At 40.6% G+C, this 21,471-nt stretch overlaps 1 protein-coding gene across 2 annotated transcripts in view; it reads left to right on the top strand.

The window, feature by feature from the left end:
- asic4a (acid-sensing (proton-gated) ion channel family member 4a) overlaps nucleotides 1–21,471 on the top strand; it is a 73,094-nt gene that overhangs the window by 47,743 nt on the left and 3,880 nt on the right. For both annotated transcript variants that reach the window (XM_034562282.1, XM_034562281.1), the window contains exons 2-8: nucleotides 13,185–13,329; nucleotides 13,689–13,816; nucleotides 13,914–14,067; nucleotides 17,757–17,810; nucleotides 19,582–19,735; nucleotides 20,667–20,758; nucleotides 20,911–20,990. In XM_034562282.1, the coding sequence (XP_034418173.1) occupies nucleotides 13,185–13,329; nucleotides 13,689–13,816; nucleotides 13,914–14,067; nucleotides 17,757–17,810; nucleotides 19,582–19,735; nucleotides 20,667–20,758; nucleotides 20,911–20,990 (807 nt within the window). The remainder of the gene's footprint in view (nucleotides 1–13,184; nucleotides 13,330–13,688; nucleotides 13,817–13,913; nucleotides 14,068–17,756; nucleotides 17,811–19,581; nucleotides 19,736–20,666; nucleotides 20,759–20,910; nucleotides 20,991–21,471) is intronic.

Here is a 21,471-nt window from a genome sequence, read left to right as displayed (position 1 = left end):
TCACAGACTGTGGGATGTTAAGTCCTCTGATGTTTTCAGAGGTATATTTTGCTGCTTGTTGTCACAACACTGCGAATATAAACATGCTCCGTTGCTGACACCTGTCAAAGTGAATTATAGATCTCGAGAAGAGTTGCAGAAGTCACAATTCTTGTTCTTGGTTTACAGCTTTGTTGTTAGTTATAATAAGTCATGCGTTTGTAATGCCTGACTGGGGTCTGACTTATACTACACGTGCTCTAGAGGCAGAATACAAGGAGAACCACACTGCAGCTGCTTAACACCTACGGGTAGTGGGGTTGATTCTGCGTGTGTGTGTGTGTGTGTGTGTGTGTGTGTGTGTGTGTGTGTGTGCGCGTGTGCGTGTCTGTGTGCGTGCGTGCGTGCGTGCGTGTGTGCGTGCGTGCGTGTGTGGCGGTGCAACTCATCTTGCAGCAAGAAAAAAATACTCCTTCATACTTTATGATGTTATATAAATATATATTAATTGTATGCCTACACTCTAACCCTAAGCATTAACATTCAAATGGCCTGATTAATATTTGAAATGCAAGAACTTCTAGATATGATAGATATATAAAGCGTTTGCATGATATCATCTCACTTTTGCTTCCAAAAGTGCTCGTCACTGGAGGCATCAAGGTTGGCTTTGTGTCCGTTACATGCAATGAAATTGCTCTGCGTTGTGTTAATGGAATTCAGTCAAAATCTGAGCAGCCTGGGACAAGGTCAAAGTCGAGGGTGCCACCTTTGAAATTGATTTGACACAGATTCATCCGCATTGAGCAAATGTGTATTAAAAAAATGCATGCTCTTGATACTTTCATATTATAAATGTTGAAGCCAGATTCATCTGTGACACAGAGATGGAACAATATATATATATATATATATATATATATATATATATATATATATATATATATATATATATATATATATATATATAGGGAGGCTTCAAAAAAGTGTACTTTTAATAACTGCATAATAAATTATTTATTTATTAATCTAAATACAGAATTGTTCTCGCTTTGAATCCGGTAGCTGTAAAAAGCATAGTTAAGTGTTTATTAACATTCTTAGGCTGTGTATAAACTGTTAACATGTTTTTTATAAATACTTATTAATGTCTTGAAATAAATGTGTTTATGATGCTATTATTAATACTTTATAGTATAATTACTAGATTAAAAGTCTAGCGGGTTCACCAAAGTCTTGAGGGTTCAACCTCTGGGTGCCATGAATGTCTGTTCAAAATGTCATGCCAAACCAGCCAATAGTTGTTGAGATATTTTAGTCTTGATCTGGAACCGACCAACCGACTGACCTCATAACATTTCATAATTTTTTATTTTAGACATGACAGACGTTTACATGCGTTTAACCTCTGTGGTTGTTTTGGACTGCAATATCACATTGCTGCTAAGAGTTGGTGAGGTCACATGAGCGTCGTGGAACAAAATGGCTTTGTGACCACTGAATGGGATGTTGATTGCTGCTTTTATGTTGGTCTTTGTCTCAGTGCCTATTATGACAGTGAGTAATGTGTTTCGATAATGGTTAACATAATGGCAACAATCAACTCAAGCTCCACAGCACGGCCGAGTGTACAATGGCACTGGCTCACTCTGAGGCTCTGGCTGTAAATAACAACAAACAGCTCCAGTGTGAGTAAACTTCAAGGAGCTCGAATACGCATTGACAGTCAGGGCTGTAACCACAGGAAGCCTTCCAATGTTTTGAGGCCCTATCACAATCAAGTTCTTTAACTGACAGTCAGAGCCCAGGCAACAGGCCTTTTCATTGTCACGACTGTGGGATATGCAGAGCCCCACATCAACCCTTTCTAATCCACACCAAGCTTTGTGGCCTCTGATTCAGGGTATCAAAAGTGCCTGTTATGTTGATAGAAAATTAAAATTTAACAGTGAGGCAGCGGTGTCATCATCTAAAGGTGTCTGAATGAAATCTAATAACCTTGTTAGCGAGGCGTGAAATAGATTTTTGGGAAAATGTTGTTTAGAAAACCTTGACATTGAACAGAATACATATATGGCAAAAATAAAAGGATTGATAGATTATTATAGAAACTATGTAAAAAATGTTTTAAACATTTTGCCTGCAGGCTTGTCCTTGAAGTTTGGGAGCCTCAGATGCTTCCTGGAAGGCGTCCTGTGGTCTCATGATTCCCATTTGGCAGACCTGGAGTCCACATGCCAAACATCTGGGCAGGTGGCATCCAGCCACCCAGTTAATAGCAGGCCTGTCTTTGATCTGCAGACAGGGATTACAGTAGTCCTCTGCTCTCATGATAACCTGGCATTAAAGGTGCATCAAATGATCTTTAATCTTTATCGACCTCCATTGGCGAACAGTTGGAGTTGCAACAACAGTAATATATGAGAGAGAGAGGCAAGCAAGAGACGTGTGAACTAACGGAGAGAAACTGAATGTCTAGAGATGCTGCAAGGATGTGTGTATGTGCGTGCGTGCGTGCGTGCGTGCGTGCGTGCGTGCGTGCGTGCGTGCGTGCGTGCGTGCGTGCGTGCGTGCGTGCGTGCGTGCGTGCGTGCGTGCGTGCGTGCGTGCGTGCGTGCGTGCATGTGTGCGTGTGTGTAGTTGAAAGGGCTTGAGGTGTTTTTATTCCAGAATAAAATAAACACATGCATAGTGTCCTTTCAAAATAAACCTCCATCTTCAAAGGAAGAAAAAATCGTCATTGGTGTCAACTTACCAGCGACTAGTGACTCACATGACTCAGGACAGTAACAACTCACATGACTCAGGACAGTAACAACTCACGTGACTCAGGACAGTAACAACTCACGTGACTCAGGACAGTAACAACTCACATGACTCAAGACAGTAACAACTCACGTGACTCAGGACAGTAACAACTCACATGACTCAGGACAGTAACAACTCACGTGACTCAGGACAGTAACAACTCACATGACTCAGGACAGTAACAACTCACGTGACTCAAGACAGTAACAACTCACGTGACTCAGGACAGTAACAACTCACATGACTCAGAACAGTAACAACTCACATGACTCAGGACAGTAACAACTCACGTGACTCAGGACAGTAACAACTCACATGACTCAGGACAGTAACAACTCACGTGACTCAAGACAGTAACAACTCACGTGACTCAAGACAGTAACAACTCACGTGACTCAGGACAGTAACAACTCACATGACTCAGAACAGTAACAACTCACATGACTCAGGACAGTAACAACTCACGTGACTCAGGACAGTAACAACTCACATGACTCAGGACAGTAACAACTCACGTGACTCAGGACAGTAACAACTCACATGACTCAGGACAGTAACAACTCACATGACTCAGGACAGTAACAACTCACATGACTCAAGACAGTAACAACTCACATGACTCAGGACAGTAACAACTCACGTGACTCAGGACAGTAACAACTCACATGACTCAGGACAGTAACAACTCACGTGACTCAGGACAGTAACAACTCACATGACTCAGGACAGTAACAACTCACGTGACTCAGGACAGTAACAACTCACATGACTCAGGACAGTAACAACTCACATGACTCAGGACAGTAACAACTCACATGACTCAAGACAGTAACAACTCACATGACTCAGGACAGTAACAACTCACATGACTCAGGACAGTAACAACTCACGTGACTCAAGACAGTAACAACTTACATGAATCAGGACAGTAACAACTCACATGAATCAGGACAGTAACAACTTACATGAATCAGGACAGTAACAACTCACGTGACTAACAACAAAATGTCAACGTTGACTATTTAGTATGTTACAGGACTCTACCCTAAGTTGCATGCTCGTACCGTCCACTAGTGCTGCAGGCTGGTTTACATTGTAGTTAGTTAAAAGTGTGATGCGTCCCATACAGCCGCTAAAGGGTATTTAACGAGTTAGGACTAAGCACGGTTTCACCCCTGCAGATACACAGTGCAGAAATTAGGGCATTTCGTGTAGCTGAGACTTTGATCAGAGTCAGTTACGGACTGGATCAGAGGTCTGAAGTTCTCGATTTCTGTTCCTTTGCTCCATTGCTGCATTATCCTTCTTTAACTCAGGACTCTGATTAGAGGCCAAATTAAAGTGGGCGTGTTTAGGTGTGCAGTTTAAACCCCTGCGTCTGCCAAAGTTCCTTGGGCTCTGGCTTTAGATCCAGCTTAGTCTAATGGACTGTGAGATCTGCTTTTGACTCAAAACAAGCTCTTTCAGCTGAGCAAAAACAGTAATCAGACTTGTTTACTTGGATGATTTATGTAGCATGAAATACATGAATCCCCATGCTCATAAATGTTACACGGTTGAGAGGCTATTATTGTTTCACTCTTGCACACCGTAAATGGGTAAGTAAGTGCACTTATTGCACCATCTTGTGAACAAAGCAAGTGTTGCATGTCATTAGGAGTCCTTGGACATTAGACATGTTCCACTGGGGCACAAGAGGAGGGGAAAAAAACATGTATTCATTATTATCTCATCACAAGCATGCGTATAAGTTGATGCATGTGCTCAGTTCTGAAACACTTGTCTCAAAATGACAGGAGCTAGCAACTGATATTTATTTGCATCTGTATCGTCTGAAGGAAAGCCATATTGATGATTCATGTCAAGAGATATTAGATCCTGCTTTTCCTCCTCAGCAGTTTCATCAAACTAACATGTAGCACCAACCCAACAGATATCATTTCCCTAGAGTTCCCTGGAAAGGAAAACAACCAAGCAGGTGTCTTGGTTATGATGAATACTAAATAAAAGTTTGGCCAGGGAACTGTGACGGCGTTTCTTCAGTGGGAGTTGGATGGGAGTGTTTGTGTTTCGGAGTGGGTGCCAGAGTCTGAGAGAAGCAGAGAGTGGTGTGAGATTGAAAGCTTAGGAAATGAAAATCCTGTGTTAATGACGGAGGTGCCTTAATTAAACCTGAATATCTAAATGACTGCAGAAAAACAAAGTCGACAGTTAGACAAATGCCTAAGGCGGGAATGTTTGCTGGTACAGTGCCCAGGGCAGACTTCTCTTCAGTATCAGTGCCGACCGTACAGAATGACTGATCAGAACTGTGTGAGAAATGAAGTGGAAAAGCAAAGCATTCTTGGCCGCTGTACAGCGGGCAATATACTCTTTTGCTATCTTGAGCGTACCATTAGCTCATACATTCGGCATGACTGTACTGTACCATGACCTCTCCTCTGAGCCATGACCCTGAGCGCTGGAGTGGAATAAATAGTCTGCAAATTGTTCCTACACCCCCATAGGCCAAAACATAATCATAGCTTAACCAGAGGCGCTGTAAGACTTTACAGAGGATCCTAAACGGCTCAGATGAAGCAGAGTTTGACAGGACACCTCGAACATGCCAGGGGTTATACATTGATATGTTCTCAAAGCAGTTTTGAGTCATTATCTTGAGTATTGAAGACATTTTGACATAAAATCACCATTCCTGTTGAGTCATATTTACATAGATAAATGGATAATGACAACTATCGTTCCATATGGAGCATAATTAATAAGAGCTGTTTAGTTTGACTCTTCAGGTCAAGAGTTATTACCACTTTGGTTAGACCCGGGCACGAGCTGCAGGAAATTATTCATCTCAATTACACATAAAGACTGATTAGGGACCTGTTTCTCTGTGATGATCCAGATGAATTATCCCCAATATGACAGTAGTTTCTCCTCACATTTATAAAACAGCACCTGTATGGGCCCTTGGCCATGATATTAGAGCATACTGTACTCAAAGGAAGCTTCCACATCTCTGAGAGTGCTGCATGTAGTGACTATTCTATTTGTGAGTTGCTGTATTGTGCTGGAGAGCCTGTCCATTTACAACCTTGTTTTCAAGAGCTTCTCTCACTGCTCCATTAGCTGAGTATGCTCGGATATGCAGCATGGTGGGGGTGGGGGGCTGGGGGGACAGAAAAAATGTGAATACTAACATTTGAAGAGAGAGAGGTTTGCTGAGTGCACTGTTCTGACTTTGGTGCTCCACTTATTTTGATGCTCTGTCGGAGAAAAACGGAAAGAGGGCAGCAGAGAAGAGATGAGTCAGAACTCCTACACTAATGACTGAAACAAGCCCTGCGGCTTTATACAGAGTTTATCATTTTAATGTATAGTATTTAGTTTAACGCAAGAGCAAAATGTAAAGACACTACTTAAAATCAAGCAAGTTCACCACCTCGTAGTGTAAACCAACCCCAGTGTTTGATCATGAACACAGTGGGTCAGTGACCGAATTCAATCAGAAAAGGTTACATTTACTTTTCTTCTTATTAATCCGAAGATCTTCTGGGAACACTCGTGCTAGCCAGCCTTCATTTACATTTCTTATGACTATTTGTGGAAAAAATTGTATTTATAAAATGTTATTCTGGCCAACGGCAGAGCAAGACCAACCATGATGACTGTATTTATCTCACTTGAATGACTGTATTAAACTACCATTAAGATCTCGGCACTATGTAATGGTGGTTGGAATTGATACACAATAACTGTAATGTGTTGAATAGCAAACCTAAGCTGCGACATTGAGATGGAGGTTAATGGTGCAAAACGTGTGCGCCTCACATTCCAGTCGGCACTGTTGGTGCGACATGTCAGAGCCTCTCCTCTGTTTAGGTAAACTGTGGGGTTAGGGGGGTTATGATGTTTGCTATTTTGGTATGTACTCCCCACTGTTGTCGAGATCTCAAAGCGCTGACCCAGGATAAAAGCAATCTGCCTGACATTTGATTGAGGATTCTTTATGAATTATGCAGCTTAACCATGGCGCATAAGAAGAAGAAAGATTTAGTACTTATCACTTTTTGGCAGTTGTGTGCTGGGTTAACACATCACCATCATTTTCTTTTCTAATCTTGACCTTAAAACATGTTCAGAATCTCTGCAGCCTTGCTCTTAGTCTTGTCTGAAGACCTGAAGGTTCTTCAGCAGAGGCAGATTGTTAAGGATTGTTTGCGCTGAGTTTAGGATAAAAGAAGAAAATATCCTAAATTAACACTTTGTGTCAAATCTAATGGCACTGAAATACACCATATCAAAATGATATATCAATATATGAAATATGTTTTTGTTGTCACTGTTACAGGTTTTTATTAACTGTATAGTCAATCATAAGGCTGTTGTGTTGTGGGCGATTGTCTTTCATTGAAAGGTGTTGCTCATGTTTTGCCCACCCCACGAGAGGTGCAGTGCTATCATACTGAATAGTGCAAGCATACCTAAAAATGGTGTAAGTCTTGGAAATCTAAGGGAACTCACATATTTGCCTGCTTTAGATGCATGGGACTGCTCACATGGCGGTTACAGCACTGTTATCTCTGTCAGCATGTTTGCCGTAGTTTGCAATGTTAGCTTTGTTATCACCGTTAGCTGCAAGCCACCATCGTCACCATGGTGAGAGCTGTTGAGAGGCAATAGAATTGCACCTTTAGCCCTTTGTTTAATTTGTGTCAAGAAAAGACAGCAAAACAGAATTGTACACATAAATATCAGCAATGAAGACGTGACGTCCCCCTTTTTTCCTCTACCTCTTTTATTGTTTAACAGAAACTCACATGCAGTTTAGTGTCACCTTTTGTTGTTCTTTTTGGGTGAGAGGGAAACAGTCACTTCATGGAGGAAAGTTCTGTTTTCAGGACACAAATGAGAGTACCGAGTGCAAGGGTGAAAGGAAGAAATGCAGCAAAATGTTTTCTCTGTCAGCAAGGTCCTAAGGTGTAGTCATTACGTCCTTCTTGTACATCCGCTTGTCAACAACAGTTTTGACCAAACTGAGGCGTCTCCCTAAATACTTTGTGTCGCGATTTGGCTTTTTCAATTCAATTCAATTCAGTTTATTTTGTATAGCCCAATATCACAAATTACAAATTTGCCTCAGAGGGCTTTACAATCTGTACACATACGACATCCCTGTCCCAGGACCTCACATCGAATCAGGAAAAACTCCCCAAAAATAACCTTTGACAGGGAAAAAAGGGAAGAAACCTTCAGGAGAGCAACAGAGGAGGATCCCTCTCCCCGGATGGACAGAAGCAATAGATGTCATGTGTACAGAATGAACAGCATTTACAAAGTTACATAAACACATTACATGAATATGACAATGTATGAATGGAACTCCAATCCATGAAACAGAAGGAGGTAGAAAGGAGGGGGGGGCGGGGCATCAGCAGGGCCAACGCGGGAGGCCGGCTCACCAGGCATCAGACACCTCCAGGTCCAATGGACCCTATGAGACGTGAAGTCACAACGACTCCGGGGAGGAAGCAGAGTTAATAAGGTGCAATGGAGAGATGTAAATCCATCCATAAGGAGAGAGAGAAGAGGAGATAGGTGCTCAGTGTATCCTAAAACATCCCCCAGCAGCCTATAAGCCTATAGCAGCATATCAAGGGGCTCGACCAGGGCAAACCTGATTCAGCCCTAACTATAAGCACTATCAAACAGGAAAGTCTTAAGTCTATTCTTGAATGAGGTGACTGTGTCTGCCCCCCGGACTGAAAGTGGAAGCTGGTTCCATAAAAGAGGAGCTTGATAACTGAAGGCTCCTGCTCCCATCCTACTTTGTAGGACTCTAGGAACCACAAGTAGCCCCGCATTTAGTGAGCGCAGCTCTCTAGTGGGGCAATATGGTACTACAAGCTCCTTAAGATATGATGGTGCATCACCAATCAAGGCTTTGTAGGTGAGGAGAAGAATTTTAAATGTGATTCTTGATTTTACAGGGAGCCAGTGCAGCGCAGCTAATACAGGAGTAATGTGATCTCTTTTCTTAGTTTTTGTGAGTACACGAGCTGCAGCATTCTGGATCAAACATTGTTACAGGATGTTCTTTTGTCCTCCAGTTCAGGTTGGGTAAAATAGTGACACTCAGATGCAAGATTATTGCATTGTCATGGCAGTGCTGATTTATTTATTTTAACAGGGATGTTTGTGCATTAAAATACAAACTGCATGCATGACCTATCCATATAGTCCATACAAATGTGAACCGGGACACTTTTATCTGTGGTGTGAATGCTATATTTAGATTTTGTAATTCTTTGTCTTTATGGCAGAAAAGTGAGGAATATATTTTGTCAAACAGCTCCTTCATGCAAATGACCTGTGTAAAAATTACATTGTGTCCACTGTCTCAAATTTAGTTTGTCTTACAACAAGACAACATGTCTGCCAAATGGGATACAATTCCATTTGCTCACAGTGCAGTTTCCTTTATACCAGGGATTTCTAGAAAAGAGTATTTTGAAAGAATTAGACTTATTCGACATAATAATCATTTAACAAAAAAATACAATTATTGAAACAAACTGAATGATGACCACATTATCTATTACAAAGGTGATAATATATTAAATAAGATTTCTTCAGCGTAGTACATTGACCAGCAGCCTACACCGCAAAAACATTCAGAAAAACAATGTAAATATTCAGTTCATGCCACATTGTGATTCAAGTCTTACTGCTGGGAGCTTGTAATGAAGCCATTAAATCAAAGAACGCACTGTCTCAACCTTAAACCTGCATGAGCCTGCCTTAATGGATTTCAACTGCCAATCAGTGCTCTGGCATATTCTACCACCCTCCGTAAATTAATTCAAATCCACCTTCCTCATACTCAGAGAGCTACCCTGTGACACACCACCTGCCTGGAAATGGATGTCCTCCGGAGAAGCACTGAAGTTATTTAAAAAGAAAAGTGCCATGGGATTGTCAGATCACAGCCATAAAGAGGTTTTAAAGGGTTTCTCCCACTAGGGCCTCTGAATTACATGGTATGGGGTCGGACTCTCAATACATTTAGCATGGAGAGACCGAGAATGAAACAAGACACTTTGAAAGAAAAAACATGGCCAAAAAACACATAGTGAATTGACATTTAGGACACTGACGCTATAATTGGTGACATACAGTATATGCAAATGACATGAAGTCTAGCATTGTTCCATAATATGTTGCAGCAATAGATGAGGCTCCATCTTAATGTCTAGTCTCGTCAAGTTGAGCCAACTTGGTTTATTTTGCCCAGAATCACAGATTTTCCTCAGAAAGCTTGACAGAGTGAACATTAGACACCCTCTACCCGTAGACTCTCAACTTTAATAAGTAAAAAAATCCACACAAAAAAAAGTTCCCTCACACATTGAATATATATTTTAATAAATACAGTAGACAGGTATACTGCCGGATTAACAAGGTAAAATAGGTACAACATTAAATAAGGCCTCCCATTCATTCTGCATTGTGCACAGAAACCCAGAAAACAACCAGTACTCTCTTAAATACTGTCCTCCAGGTTTGCTGTGTGAGTGAGTTTGTGGTTAAAAAAGTTATTTACTAATAAAGGTGTTAGAATTGAACGTTAACACTAGATACCGAGCATCAAGTTAAGGAAAAAATTATTGCCAAATGTTCCAGTATGTTCACCAGATAAACGCTGACTTTGTCAGGAACAGAGGGGTTTTTGGAAGCCATTTCTTTTGTTGAAAAGAAGTGTTGAGGCTGAACCAAAACAGTCCAGTTGGAGGCCGTGAAACCAAAACAATAAGCCTTTTCAAAGAAAAAGCATTGATGTGTCACTGTAGAGAGGTGTGCCCAGTTGTAAATGGTCAAATTAGCAATCGTTTAATTCTATATTTAGTTTCATTTCAGGGTCCTACGACAAAAAGTCTGATCATGTCATGTGGCCATAATTATCTATTATTCAAGCAAATTGCTACTTTGGGGCCCCTGAGTTTACAGGGCCCCGGGCCATTTGCCCAGTATCCATCCTTGAATGGTAAAATTACAATATGGATAAACAGTATAATAATATTATGTAAAATCAGTAGATAAATAATAACACAACATGGGGTCAGAACATATAATATTAAGTGTAATACGTTTGTGTTCAGACCCAACTCACAGAGTAATGCAGAACTGAAACACTTGTTTGGATCTATTTTCCATTACCATCTAAATGTCCGTTGATTGCAGTGATATTATTTCAGACCTCCGAATGGCAACAAAGTGAACAATGCCACATTAGGAGCAGCAATAATTAGCTCTTGTAAACAACTGAGTCACTCAGAGGAGTACGAACCCTCTTTTTATTTGGTTTGTAACTGCCATGCTGCTGTTCTGCTTCAGCTTGTCAACAGCAGTGCAAGTCCCCACTTGGGAATTGCCCAAGTCAGCCCTGTTGCCTTTGCTAAATTTGGTGCACGATGTAACAAGAGAAAAATGCATCCATCAATCACGTTGCAGATGCAGACAGAGAAGGCGGGGGGGGGGGGGTTCAGAGAGATACAAACCAGTGGAAGCTCTGCCAACAACCATTTCCTGCGTGAGATGATGGGAAAACTTTTCCGTACTCTCTGGGGACATTTGTAAACTCACCGGCTTCCTCCAGAGCCCAAGGTTTTAGAGCGGAAACCAGGCACTTGGTCGGGGTGTTTGGAGCATTTCTAAAGTGAAATCCTCCTTTGCCTCTGTTGCCTGCTCCATCAGATAAAGTCTGCCTGCGGAGGCTTAAGTGTGTCAATGAACGGGGGGGGAGGATCAATGATAAGTGCAGCTTACCTCCTCAACTGCTCCGCACCAGCCAGATAGAGATTAAACCATTTCAACCTAATAGCACGTGTCAGTCAAAAGTCACACTTGAAAACTTCTTTCCGGCCCCCACCCCCACTTTGCCACCTCCCATTTTCTAATCACACCACCCGGAAGAAATGTCTACTATTTACAAAGAAATGCAGAACTAACTGAACAACTTTTCACCATGGAGATCCTTTTTTTACCACATCAGAGCCCAAACGGAGATCTGTAATTGAGTCTGCCATTTCTCTGATTCCTCATCTACGACACACTTTGATGCATTCAAAAACTCGCTCAATACAAACATGCACACACACGCAGATCAAAAGCCTCAAGGTCTATTATTGTGTAAAATACAGCTCTCCTTCTACACAAGCTCAAGCTTTTGGAACTGGTACTCATTTATTGCTCTAATCACTGTTGTGGATATTGCTAAATTGCCAACTGTTCCAGGGAATTGGTGGACTGAACCTCACAACCGGGACTTTGATTTGTTGTTCAACCATCTCAGATGTGAATACACCCTGTGGTCTCCAAATGAGAGCGTCTGTTGTTCCACCAGCATCCCTTATTTAGACATCACAGCACTCATTAGGTGGAGCAAGCTGATATCAAAGTCAGAACACAGATGTCGATGTTTCGGAGAATGCCAGGACTGTCGCAGTGTCTCTTTAATGATGCGTCTGCCGTCTTCTCAGCTCGATTGCTATCTCACTGTCATTTCTCCAGCCAATCGTCAGTTGACCTCTGCCATGTGATTACTTTTTTATTTGATGTTTGAACAAAACAAATCCAATAGGTTACTCGCCCTGTGAAAAGATGTATTATGATGTATTATAAATGTGTAGGGAGGAGAGAGATGTTCACCCATGATAGTTGTGGGCATGTGAGGCATTCTCAAAAGGGCAACGTTTTTTTTTTATTCTTATTTGTCTCCCTTGTTGTAGCATTTTCACAGAACACCTGTATAATAATAATGTAATTTGTGACAAAAAATGTAAGCAGCCAAATATCCTCACATATTATTGACTGCTTGCTTAGTTATGTTGTTGTTTCCATGTAGATCCCTGATTATCCCTTTAAAACTGGCAGGGAGATACCAGATAAATGATTTGTGAGAAGCACATGTTCTGCAGTGCAGCGCCTTAGAAGAGACAATGTGTCCCCGACAAAGACGGCTCCTCTGATAGATGGTGACATGATGTCTCTCTTATTGTCTTTAGTTTTCTCTTGAAAGAAGATTAAAGAATCTATTATACCATTTGATATTTCAGTGGGATGGTAGTACTGTTGCACAGTATTGTGCAGGGTTTATGTGGTGGGTAATGGGAACAGCTTATCATAGTCCATGAGGGACTAAGCCAGCCGGCAGACTGTATCCAGAGGTTTGTGGGTAATATTCAGTAACTTGCCCAAGCAGACACTCTGCCTGTTTATCTATTTTTGTCATCCATATCTCTGCCTTCATTGCAATGCACTACAAGTAGGATATTGTCACAGCCAGCGCATGGACTTTGTCATGTTTATGGTGATGTTCATGATAGGAATCTATTCTTTTCCAGGTTTACACCAGATATGGGAAATGCTATACCTTTAATGGCAACAAGACGACATCCAGGAAAAGCAAGCAGGGTGGAATGGGAAATGGGCTGGAGATCATGTTGGATATCCAGCAGGATGAGTATCTGCCCATCTGGAGAGAGACAAGTAAGCCTCAAAACTATTTTTCCCATGTAATCCCATCATATGCCACAGCATGAGATAACTCTGCTGGGCTTTAAAAAAACCTGCATCCATTTCTATGGCTCACACACTGTAAATAATGCATTTTTTGATTGCATTCCTGCAACCTGGAAAATGTGATTTGTGAGAGGAAATATCTGAACACAATACCTCAGATTTGTGTTTGCATTGTAGTTGTCACATAATATTAATCCTGACTGCCATGTTTTTCAAACATGACTGAAATATGGTTTGCAGTTATCTGTCATAAATGGCAGCCATCTGTAATTCCCTGTACTCTCCCTTTGCAATGCTCCGTGATTGTGATCCGTTTCATCCTGAAGATGAGACATCCCTGGAGGCCGGCATCCGAGTTCAGATCCACAGTCAGGACGAGCCTCCCTACATCCACCAGCTGGGCTTCGGCGTCTCTCCGGGTTTCCAGACCTTTGTTTCATGTCAGGAGCAGAGGGTAGGTCTTCCTCATCACAGACATGATTACTCTTCTTCATGCAACTGTTCGCGCCTGGTGGTTCAGACTGAGGTCTAATACATCTCTGTGTACTTAGCTGACCTACCTGCCCCAGCCCTGGGGGAACTGCCGCTCCACCAGCAAAGAGAAGTTCCCGGGATACGACACATACAGCATCAGTGCATGTCGCCTGCTCTGCGAGACCAACGAGGTCCTGCGAGTGTGCAGCTGCAGGATGGTGCACATGCCCGGTAAGATCAAACCCCACCTCCCATTTACACAGCACAGCAGGTGGCATGGGGAGTAAGACTTATTGAATTAATACATTAATAAACTAGGAATGAAATGCATGTGCAGTTGTAGAAACACACCAACATAAATCTGGACGATGTTATGTGGAGACTTCAAGGTCAAGACATGAGAAGCATATATAAAGTAAGACAAATCAAAATCCTCCAAAAGAGTATTTCCCTCTGCTTTAAAGATTGTTTGGTCTACGTGATTGAAAAACAGCCAGCCCTGTGTTTGTCGATGACACAATGTACACATTATTTTGTTGCTCACTTGAATAATTCCAGCGCGGACATAATGTGGGCTGCCACATGCCTGACCTTGATGCTTAATACCTGGAGTGGAATGCCCTTCAGCCGTGCTGGTGGCTCTCTGGACACTGACTCTTCAGACTACAAGTCTCAATGACTTTTTGAACCATTTGTTTAAGCATCTCAGCTGTTGTGCTTCTGTGGTGCTCATTCATTATTTTTTATTGATTTTTGTTATCAGTCCCGGTGTTTCTCGTGCTTAGTTTCCACTGGTAGATGGTTTTCAAACAGCCCTTTATAGGATTCATTTAACATTGACTTACACACTGGGAGATTGCCTCAAACGCACAATCAATTTAAAATGCCAAATGATTACATTACAGATGTAGCACAGAGAACATTCTGATTCATTTTCAGGACAATTTTAAGATAACAAAAAATAATAACATTTTCAAATGAGGCTGTATGTACGGTAAGCAATTATTATAATCTTTGATCGATAAAAAACAAAGAGAAAAAAAAGAGCTTTTACAATTTTCACTAGACTTTTTTTTTATGGCCAAAAGAGTTTGCGATATTGCAATATCTATTTCAACTTCTTTTTAAACAATGAAATCAGTAAACGGAATCATTAACTTTGTTTGTTGTACGTTATTTTCCCTTTTTTGGCAAAATAATAACACTCAAAATAAAAGTGTAGTGAGGTGGAGCGAGAGTCTGTAACCATAACTGTACAAAGTTACAATATGTGATCATATGTGTACCACAAACATGATATCAATGATTTCATCTTTTCAATATTATGGGGCTCCTCTAAATCAATATATATATATATATATATATATATATATATATATATATATATATATATAGAGAGAGAGAGAGAGAGAGAGAGAGAGAGAGAGAGAAATCTACTGTTGAATTATAGTGAATGAGATAATATGTGCAGAGCAGAATGACAAACAGACACAAATCCAGCACATTGAAGATATGACACACAAAGTTGAGGCCAACAAACACATAATAAGATGTTTGGACTCACTCAGCGCATGCGTCATCATGGCCGGGCTGCAGGAAGTCAAAGAGCTGACTCACTGAATGAAAACTGATGTTGGCTCATGGCTCTGACAAGTGGGGATGTTTGAGGTGGTCGCATTTAAAGTGACGGCAGGAAACTCACACTGGATGCAGGAATCAATTTGGCACGACTGACAAATGCGTCTATTGATGTGAGTAAGCAACACAGTCAGAGACATCTGAGGTAGAAACCAGTTGTAATACTAATTTTACCCCACACTGCTGTAACTAAACTGTTGCGTCATAGATGGAGTTTGTTCAAATGGAGTCTCACCAGTCTCTAGAATATATTCGCTGTGTGCATCTTAGATGACACATTAACACATACGGCACTCGTTTTTAAACTGGCATTCGCAGGCTATAACGGTCGCACCAAAGTGGTGGTGCCATCTGCAAAGAGAAATCAGCGCCAATCATTTGATCTGGACAGGCTGTGAAGCGGACGCATTTCTAATCGATCTGTGTGCTCTGCAGGGTGTCAGTGCCTCGCTACGAGATACTGATTGTGTTGCAGTCAGCTATGAGCTCATGAAAACCAGCCAAGATGGCTGTTGACTGCCCTGTAAAACTGGTCACTGCGTTGAAACCTCTCACTGCTTTCACTTTACTCATCCCTGTTGTTGTTTAGCCTCACACAAGTGCAAACACATCTTGTGCTCCGGGTATCAGCTAACCTATGAAAAGCCCTCCAACCCTCCAATCAGTCACAGGTCAGAAGAAGTCTTGATAGATAGTGAGGGCTGTTCACAGAGCAGATGTGTTTAGAGAGCAGCAGAACCCCTTTGTTATCTGTGATGATCTGTTACTCCAGATATTGTATTTATTATCTCAGATGTAATAAATGTGGGAGCTTTTTCCAGGCCATTTGCCCAGTCCGGATTTCGAAGAGAGCTTAGTAGTGGGAAGCTTGCATTAGTTCAATGCACTTATCAATAGGCGATAAAATGTATTGTTGCATATTAAGTTGGCTGAAACTCCTTCAAGAGGTTCTAGAGAGCGATTAACTCAAACACTTGCCAAAGGAGTTTGAGGCCAGCTTGTGAATTGAAAATCCTTTTATGGCCCCGATGTGACAACAGTACTGTGTGTAAGGCAGGAGCTCTGCGCCTTATACAATTTACAGTAATAATTATTTTCCCCAGCACTCCGCTGTATCCACAGCAGCAGTTTGTCGCTAAAGTTGTGTGTTGATTTTGAGAGAACAGCACAAATGTTCATAATCCATTTATTTATTTTTCTTTCTTTCTGTTTACAGTCTTAATTTAAAATGCCAGCAAATTGTGATTGACATGTGTTTGCATAATCCCACAATTTGTTTAATCCCCTGCTGTTCTCGGTTCTAGTTTTTACACTTTTTTTGTGCTTGTTTAATTGTCTTTGTATGGTTTGTGCGTTCATGTTTCTTGTCCTTTTAATTATATTGTATTATGTTGAATTTATATTATATTGTTAGGTTGTTTTCATGTTGTGTCTGCTGTTGCCTCCAACAGAACACAGATTCCTAAAATCTGGCCATTTGAGATGGTTATTTATAAAGTATTTTATATTTTGCTCAGGGCTCCTGAACTGGGATGTGTAGAAGCAAAATTGTGTTTTCCTGGATTCTTTAGTCCAAGATTAATATTTCAGTATGTCATCCTATTTCTATATTTGGATGACCACCAAAAAAGGCTTTTAAGTTGTTCTTGTTCTTAGTGTGTGGACAGCATGCAGAGACACTGCACAGCTTTTTCTTCCACACACAAGATTACAACATTTAAAAAAATACACAAGATGATTAAAAGTTTCTCCAATCAAAAAGATATAATGATGGTTCCTTCTGTGTGAAATCATCACCCGTTATTTCCACAACAGAATAAGTCTAACTCTGTTCAGCTCATCAGACATTATTTAACTACCTATTAATTAACATTTCTTTGTGATTCGGAAGGAGACTTCCACAAAACATTAACACCATGAACATTTTACAGACGGACAAACACACCTCTGCCAATTAATTGTGCTGCTAATGAATACCTGTCATTAATAGCCTGGGCGATATGTTTCTCTGCGAGGAAATGACTCATTGATTGTTTTATAAAGACTTTCTAAATGTGCGTTATGTGTGAAGCCAGCATGCTCCATTTCTCAGTGCATCCGAGGACAGGCGTCCTCAGTGCTCCGTGGATGGAAGTCACCCTCTGTGTGCCTGCCCTCATTTGAAGATGACTAATAAGCTGTGGAGTGTTGTTCACAGCCACGGCTCCTCCTTGCAGCAGACACGGGTCACTGATCATTTTGTTTCAGATTGATCAGACTCATTTTTCTGTTCTCCTCTCCAGGAACTGCAGATATCTGCCCTCCCAGTAAAATCAACTGTGTTGATAAAGCACTCGGTAAGAAACAATCTTCCCTCATTTCTTTTCTCATTACAATAGATTCCCCCAAAGGGAAATGGAAACACACTCAGTAAGCATGATAAGGATTTCTTTTTTTTTGCTGTAACACAAATACCTGGAGGTAGACTTTAGATATTTTGAAATGACTTTTCCTCATTGTGATTTAGACACTTTAGAGCTTGATGGCTTTGCTGCTTCTATTGTTGTTGTTAATATTAAACTGACTCTCAGTTCCTGCCTATCTGCATCCCCTAACCCTCAGCTACGACTTCCATCTTGAATGAACAAAGGTGCCTTGGTTTCAAAGCCATCAGGAGTTGATGTAAAAAAGATATGTTTCATGGTAATGGCAGACATATAATTATCATAACTCCGTCAAATAAGCCAGAAAATGTAATTATGTCTCCCTTTGCTGCATTCAAACCCTATTTAAAATGTGGTTGAATAAAATCTTATTTATATCTTACAAGAGTTGGCCATATTAATGTGGGTCATATTCCTGAATCAAAGAATACATTCACCCTCCATGAGAGGTAATAAATTAGAATATAATTTATATATTTAAATTGTAACGGTTTTGTTCCCATATCAGACAAAGAATATATGCCACCATGCTCCTGCATACACATAATCGTATTGTTAGAGTTATAAAATCCTCAATTTTTAATCACTATGTTCAGTGCTCCCTTTCTCCATTTGTGTTTAGACTGAATGCATTTAGAATTTGAAAAGAGCGATTGTGCAAAGCTATTTACTCTCCTGTGTATGTAGCATTGTTTCAGAGTTAGGGTTGTGAACATTTATTTGTTAATGTGTGAACAATTCATGCCTGAAAGTTAATTGGGTGTTAAGCCAAGGTATGCTTTGCAGAGCCCTTAGTGGCACTTACTTTAATTTGCCGTGACTGAATTACTGTAAACAGTGTTGCTACAGTTTTTTATTAAATAATACCATTAGACAAACACATAATTTTGTTAATATATCCAGACCAATATTGGTTTATTAATATCATATGGTCTGTTGCATATTTGGCGGTGTCTTAATGATTTTGCAAACCGTTAATTCTTCTTTCAAAGGCTGTAATGAATTTGTTCATCCTCAAAATGACCCATGTAATGTAATGTAACATGTCCCATAAATGATGTTGCTCTGGTTACCTGCAGTCTAATATACAATGTGCAGAGATTGTGATTAAAGTGTTGACTGGAACTTGTAATTGAAGTTTGCTCGTATATTGGATAGTATTATTGGACGCCTGCTTACCAGACGTTTCTATGGTTATTGAATGGACCAACATTACCATGGACCAATTCATATTTTTATTCTAGCAATGGATTAATTGTTTTGGTCTTACTGGTTTGGTTTACTCTCACCACAATTAAATCAATCTTGTTTACAGCTGCATATTCGAGCATTTAGCATCCAAATATTGGGGGAGACCAAAACAGAGCTAAAAGCTGAAGTAGTGAGAAACACAGCTCCAAATTATTGTTAATGCAACTATATATGGTGATAATATGTAAGTGCTCTGTGTACAGCAGTTCCTGCCTTACCTAAGTGTTAAAAAAACCCACAAAAAACCCACACTTCTATTCTCATAGGACACACTCTATTCCTTCACACTGTTTCCTTTGTTGCAGATTGAGTTTGCTTCTTCCTTCTGTGTAATTTATCTTGTGTGATTCTCTGGTAGAGCAACTGCCATCAAATCATCCCTGAAACTGAGCCAGTCTGTGCCTGTTAAACCACTGTTTCAATTGTGTTTCAGCCCAGCTACAGAAGAACAGTGGGGATGCCTGTCCATGCGAGACACCCTGTAATCTCACCCGCTACGGTAAAGAGCTCTCCATGGTCAAAATCCCCAGCAAGGGCTCTGCTCGCTATCTCTCCAGGAAATACGACAAGTCAGAGGACTACATCAGGTATGACAGGGATGTTCACCATGACTAAACTCACGTATGGGCAGTGATGTGGCGCTCAATAAAAAGGTCCATAAACTATGACCTCTGGTCGGTGATAACAAACACACACAACCGTAAATATAAACAAAAATCTATTATATTTTCATAGAAGCATACATTTTTTATTTCGTCTTTAGGAGAATAGTTGATCTTCTTGGAATTAGAAAATCTGCAAGTCGATTGTAAGGCACTATGGGGTTATTACAAGTATTCAAATGAAAAGTGAATGTATTTATTATTGTGAATTATAAGATTCTGAGAAGTTGTACTCTCTGCTTTATCTTGGTCTGTCAGTCTGTCTGATGGTCTGTCAAACAAAAAAATATCATGAAACTGAGTTGCTACTACTTAATGTGGTCTGAATGACCCTATGATGTGTCTATCCCGTAGTAGAGGGGTGAAAGGAGGAAGATCCAGTGAAATTCATTCAGCACAATAATAACATTTACTAGAATTAGAAACCATTACTAATATTCAGATTATAATCAATTTAATGCATTTACAATGTGTTTACACTGTCATTCCTCTCAGCACCTAATAGGCAGGGATGTGGTAAAAGGTAAACATGCCTACACCAAAGAGCCCATGATGCCGTACAACACTTATTACCAGACTTTGTAATTCCAGGGAGATCAGAGACATGGCAGTGACTGAGCATGCTGTCGGTGCTTGTTCTCCTCATCTCAGTTAAACCCTGCAACACCTCATTATCTCACAATCACTGATCTGTGTGAAGCGCTGTAGGCCTGGCAATTCAATCATGACAATTTACAGTGAGCATAAAGATGACTGGAGATGGTATTTTTCAAATGGCGTTAGACTTGTTGTGAATTATAAAAACATTCCATGCATTTCACTGTGTTTGACATCCACACTACACTTGTTTTTCCAGAGACAACTTCCTGGTCTTAGATATCTTCTTTGAAGCTCTCAACTATGAAACAATTGAGCAAAAAAAAGCCTACGATGTTGCAGGTTTATTAGGTAAGATTTCCGTCACTTTATCAAATAGACTCGCAGTAGCATGAGTGAAAGGTGTTGTGGCTGCACTTACTTTTCGTCAACATTAGTAGCAAACAGAAACTACTTTAGCATTATGTCCAATGTGCTTCTCTTTAAGTGCTCCCTCTTTTCAGGTGACATTGGTGGACAGATGGGCTTATTCATCGGAGCCAGCATCCTGACAGTCTTAGAAATACTGGATTATATCTATGAGGTATGGTGCCTGTGCAAGCCCACACACATCAGTCACTCACATTGTTAAACTAGAATTAGCCGTGATGTAATTAGCACACATGTATGGCTTTTGTCTCGAGCAAGAAATATGTTACAAACTATTGTCACTATTGAAAACCCATTGGAGTATTTGTTGTACATTTACATTTTTCCTCAATATTGACTAATTATTGTTATTGTATTTGTGACATGTGTTAGTCATCAGAAACTCTTGGGACTGGCCGTGTAAATGGTATCAGTAGTTATAAGAAGTTGTATTGTATTTCCAGGCTGGCGAAACTGCAGCAATGTCCGCTCAGGTCTGACATGCCACTAACAACAGCTGTCTCAGCTGATATATAGCTTACTACCCGACGTCCTGCTGACTACCAATCATATATGAATAAAGCAAAGCCAGGGGGGGGACTGTAATGCGGACAGCACAGTGAACAAACTCTTAACTCTGCTCGGTCTCTTGTCTC

Source organism: Cyclopterus lumpus, chromosome 21 (assembly GCF_009769545.1).
Source record: "Cyclopterus lumpus isolate fCycLum1 chromosome 21, fCycLum1.pri, whole genome shotgun sequence".
NCBI lineage: Eukaryota > Metazoa > Chordata > Actinopteri > Perciformes > Cyclopteridae > Cyclopterus > Cyclopterus lumpus.
Note: the sequence above shows the minus strand (reverse complement) of the source record. Positions and strands in the feature narration are given on the sequence as shown.